The sequence below is a fragment of the Etheostoma spectabile genome, chromosome 20 (genome assembly GCF_008692095.1).
Source record: "Etheostoma spectabile isolate EspeVRDwgs_2016 chromosome 20, UIUC_Espe_1.0, whole genome shotgun sequence".
NCBI lineage: Eukaryota > Metazoa > Chordata > Actinopteri > Perciformes > Percidae > Etheostoma > Etheostoma spectabile.
In genome coordinates, this window is record NC_045752.1 from 12,468,608 (window position 1) to 12,473,912 (window position 5,305).

Consider the following 5,305-nt stretch of genomic DNA (forward strand, 5'->3'; position numbering starts at 1 on the left):
CACGTAAAAATAGAAATAAGATCCACATTTTCTCTGGAATTTATGTCCTCAAGCTCCACTCCAGGATGTATAGCTTTCAAAAGTATACAATCAGTCAGTGTCATTTTCCTGAAATGTTTAAGGAGTATCACAGTCAGTGTGTTTACATGCACAGCGCTAACCGGGGTATGTCTTACATTAAGTGAATGACGCTCTGCCAACGCACCACGTTTTTTCTTCCGGTTGACCAATGCCAACATTACACAGACCAATCACTAGCTACATCAGTCAAATTTAACAACTTAATATTTAATATACCTATTATTTTAGTGTCGAACAGCACCATGTTCCCGCCAGATGACGGACAACTTGTTTGACTCTCAGCATGCTGACAGATTATATCCAATTCCACAACCACTCCAGGAGGGAGGGGAGGGCAGTTGAAGCATGCACAGATGCTTAAATTGATCATAGATCGGTTAAGGTGTATACATGGAGGAATAACCCTGGTACTGGAAGAGTTCTCTACCTCTTTTTACCAGGGTTATGAGTCAGATTTTAACCGTGGTAACGTTAAGGTGTTTACATGGCGTTTGAGAAATCAGGAGATTGCCTTTGCCCAACGTGAGTCGAGTGAAGATGTGAGTTGTGCGTGCGTCACTTTGTGACACGTAGCCTAGAAGATACTAACGAGAGACTTCTGTAAGGTCAATACATTAAAAATGGACTTACTTAACAAAGTTAGTTCACTGCTGGCTACAAGTTAGCAATCAAACACAATAAAGGTTATCACTTGAATGGCGCTATGAGCTTACGTTAGCAATCAAACAATCAGATAGCTAAAACTATTTTAAAATGATTTCAGTACAAAAATGATTGTTTGTTATGACAAAAGTCACATTGGGTAGTGAATATAATTGTTTTTTTAAACTGCATGTAAATGTCTATTTCATGACAGTGTATAAACTATATATACTGTTTACTTCATGCTGATGTGTACATACCGCTGTCAATTTCAGATAATCAGCCAGTGCTGCAGGTATTGACATACTGCGTTGAGGTGAGGTTTGCCGTGTTTGAGTGATATCTCCTGTCCAATGTGTAAGCCTGAAGTCTTTTGTAAAGGATAAGTAAACAGCATGTTGGAACACATGCCTGCTCCGCCAGGGCTGGGCTGGGAAACCACAACGATTGGAGGCAGGGGGGGGGGGTGGAGTGTGAGTGTGTGAGAAAGAGAGAGAGACAGAGAGAGAACAATCGAGTAAAACATTTTTGTTTAGCGAATGTGCCTTGATCCTTGTCTTTCAGATTATGATACACCCTGATGTGGTGTAGTGTAGACAATACTGGAGGAGGTTTGTAGCATTAGTTTGTGCTACAAATCCAACTTTAAATCCTTTTGTGCCTATAGTTTGTGTATCAACTTCTCTGAATTGAAAGGTGTGGTTATGGGAAAAGTAACTGCTGGTACAATGAAGCTACTCTGTATTGAAGATGTTGGCCATGGTGCTTTAACTTTAAAGAGAGATAAGAGAGGGGATTGTGACAATTACCTTTTACTTCTGAACCCGAGATGTGACATTTTCTTTAGTAAATCTTAAGACAAATTGTAAAAAAGTAATTAAAAATAGACATCATCAACCAAACGGGGAGAATTTTAAGGGACACTCCAACGTGTGCATAACCTTATTACATATGTTTGCAAAACTGAAAATTGCAGGTTATGTGTAACCACAGCAAAGGTGGCATGAGTCAGCTCCTTATGACTGGACTGCACAGACAGTGATCTGCTGGGTGGTCCTCCGACGTGTCCTAGAGCTCTTAGCATTACTCTGGTCCCTCTGTGATGGAAATAAAATGAGAAGTTGTTACACTCAGAGCAGCCCCGTGGACTATAAATGAATGAACCAGGCCCCAGTCCTTCTGAGAGAAAGGCGTCTGATTATTGGCGACTGTAGCCAATACAAATGCACAGATCTTAGTCATGCCCAAATAACTGTAATTTGGAGCAGGAGAAACACAGGGCTTAGTGCAGGGAGAGGCCCAGTACTTTTCTCCAGAGTTGAATGCTCTTGTTATTGGCTTTTCACTACAACTCACTCCTTGCTTCTACTCCATACACACTGTGCCACATCAGATGTGATGAAGTTCAGCTGGGCTATATCAAGTTAACAAATTACTTCAAAAACACCATATGTATAATGTATAGAAAAGCATTCTAGTACTTTTAAGCACTGATCTTAAGCCTCTCACATGGGGCTGCGTACCTCTCTGTGGACAGGGCAGAACCAGATTTAACGTTACTTTTTAGCCAAACAAGCAGTATTGTTGGATAGATTACTATGAACTTTTGTACCAACATCCATGGTGCCCAAAGGATCAATCTTAAAGCTTTAGTGTGTAACTTTTGTATATTAATGAATGTCCATTATAGTCAAGCCATTGTCAAAAGAGTTGCTACAAAGCTAATTTAGACTATCAGCGCCATAATTCTCAGTATGGCTATGTTCAGAAGATTGTGTCATCCAGCTTTCCCGCGCAGAAACTTGAGTGGAGATAATTACCTCTTCTGAAGAGTCCATCATGTTTTTTTTTAATCTTCCATGTCCTCCTTGGCTACTAGAAACAGCGTGGAGGAGGGGTGGAGGCGCGTACACTTTTACAGAAGTCTGTATCATGTGGATGTGCCGACAGTGTTGTTGTCATTACTTAGAATTCCTCATGGGTGAGAAAGAAACTACGCACTATAGCTTTAATCTCTTTGGTGATTAGTTTGGTACGTTCAAAAAGAAATTACAACATAACAGTAAAAAAAAGATGTTGTTGACCACAAGTCTGTTACAAGCTGCATAGTATTCCACTTGTCAATCTTGGATTTGCATTTTTCACCAATGCCTTTATTACGGTATGTGTTGCTCAAACTAATGCAGTAAAATAAAACAGTCCTGCAACAAATCCTACCTTCACAAGGGTTCTGGTTTTGAGAGTCAAGATTTGACTGATAAAAAAAGGTAATTTATGACCAATGTAGGCACTGGCTTTAAAAAGGGCACATCTTCTTGAAAACTTTCCATACGATACATCTAAACCCGTCCTCTAACTTCTCGTCGCAGCACCCCCTGTGCATTACACAGGGCTTTGATGATGAGAGGCAGTTTGGAAAAGTCACATTTGCAATCCTCAGAAAATATGACAGGTTTCTGTGGTTTAGCTTCATGCCTTGTCGAGGGCAGGGAAGTAATCCAAGCGACTGTGAAAGATGTGTGGTTATATTGCTCACACTTTGCTTGTACTAAAATCTGCCTGCAGTGGTTTTTATGCGTGACCGTGAAGCAACATAGCAGCCAAAAAGTTTCATAAACTTTGTCAAGAGCAAATCATCAAGGGATTCATAATTCTCTCACTCTGACTCCGCTCCCACCTTCTTCCAGTATTTGTGGGTTTATTTACATCCTGCAACTCCTGTCATCTTAAGAGCTTGATCCTACTTTTGGAACTGTGATTTGGAGATAAGTATCTAATATAGTACACAGCTGGAAGAAGCCCAGTGTAAGCTACAGATCCCCAGGAGCAAGGCTGGGAAACCTGCCTCAAAATAGGAGAAGGGTTGGAGGAAAATACAAAAAAAGAAGAAAAGGAAACATAACAAGGAACATGAAACAGAAACTACACTGAGACATGTATGGACACTGTTCATTAAAAATGCCTCAATGCACATTGGTGATTGTTTATTTTTCTATTCTCAAGCTCTTCCTAGTTTGCAGTTTGCAGTTGCCTCTGTGTAAAAGTGCAAGAGCTTTACGGGTGCGGTTTTGTGAATTATGACTCCATGTAATGGAATGAAGGGAGCGGTGCGTTCCAGTTCTTTGCAGAACTGTGAAGTTTGGTTTAGGGTCAGGAGGTGATCTGGGTAGGCTGAGTGTGTGAGTTGAATGAGCAGTGCCAACGGAGACGCAGAAACACAAAAAGACATATACACATACACATACCAGTTGGGGTTTTCTAGAATACAATGCAATAGTTGTCTGATCCAATGAAGAACCAATATTTACAACATCAAAAAAAAGCATGCAAATAATGACCCTGGAAATAAAACCTGGAAGGCAGACAGTAGTCAGATACAGTAATTGCTGTAAGAACACTGAATTTGGCAGCTTCTTGGGTTAAAAAGGTTTCTTTGCAGCAGCCAACTCTTCAATAACAGATGTTGTGAATTTCTTTAACAGAACATTGAGGTTGGTTTTCATAAAAGCCCCTGACTGCAACTGTACACAATGTTAGGGTAACTTTGAAAAGTAATAAGACTAAAGGCATTTTTTGTCAAAATTCACCGTGATGGAAAGTAAGTTTCAAGTCTCTGTATGTTGATTTTATTACGGTACTGGCATTCATTGAAACCAGTGGGAGCCAGGACCTTTGATTAGTACCTCTCACCAAATGCCAGCAGATGTAGTATTTGATGGTGATGATGATTACAGGTGGTGGGGAAAAAAACTGATATAGCATAGTATCGTGATATTTTCAGTGGCAATACTGTATCGATAAACAGGCGCTAAGTATCAATCTTTTATTACTGTATATGTGTTGGTCAGTTTGTCTGTAAAATGTAAAATGTATATTTTTATATGAACCAGATGTTGACTAAGTTTCCTTTTGGGGATGTCAATTAAAATTGGGAAAAATTAGAAGTTGGAAAAAGGTTATAAATTGCGACATATCGCAGATTATTGGAATATAAGATTGTATCGTGGCATAAGTATTGTGATGATATCGTATTGGGAGGTGTCTGGTGATTCCCACCCATGATGATGATGATGATGATGATGATGATGATGATGACTTAAATGTAATTTTGGCCTCTGTTTTCTTTCAGGGCGTTGCTCCAGTGTGAGGCGCTATGTCAAACCGGGACTCCATGGGCTTTGGGGACCTGATTCCCCAGGATGTTGTTGATATTTTTGCCCAGGACAAGCACAGCAAAAAGGCCCGGAAGAAACGCAGTAACTCCCTGGGCCGGGCTCTGGGCTGGCTAAAGGGCAAGAAGAGGAAGGATGTTGATGCTAAGGGGCAGAGCCTGGGTCTAGGTCCTGCACTCGACTTGGCTTTGGATGGGCACCCTGCTGGACATCAGGGTGGACACAAGGGAGGACAGAAGTCAGGAAGGCAGACTCATCCTCAAGGTACCCGTCATGGTTTAAGCCTACAGTTTCTCAACGGCCACTTTATCCCCTTCAGTATTCTATAAGCGTGTTTTGTAACTACTATTTGAGAATATTTTAAATTATGAAAAAACTAACATTTCCTGTAGCACACCTCAATTGGGGCG

General features: G+C 40.6%; 1 protein-coding gene across 5 annotated transcripts in view; it reads left to right on the forward strand.

The window, feature by feature from the left end:
- The window catches only part of LOC116670116 (uncharacterized protein KIAA1522 homolog), a 31,177-nt gene that overhangs the window by 4,879 nt on the left and 20,993 nt on the right, over nucleotides 1-5,305 (forward strand). For all 5 annotated transcript variants that reach the window (XM_032500447.1, XM_032500444.1, XM_032500448.1 and 2 more), the window contains exon 2: nucleotides 4,853-5,159. In XM_032500447.1, coding sequence (XP_032356338.1) covers nucleotides 4,877-5,159 — 283 coding nt within the window. In that variant the 5' untranslated portion in view covers nucleotides 4,853-4,876. The remainder of the gene's footprint in view (nucleotides 1-4,852; nucleotides 5,160-5,305) is intronic.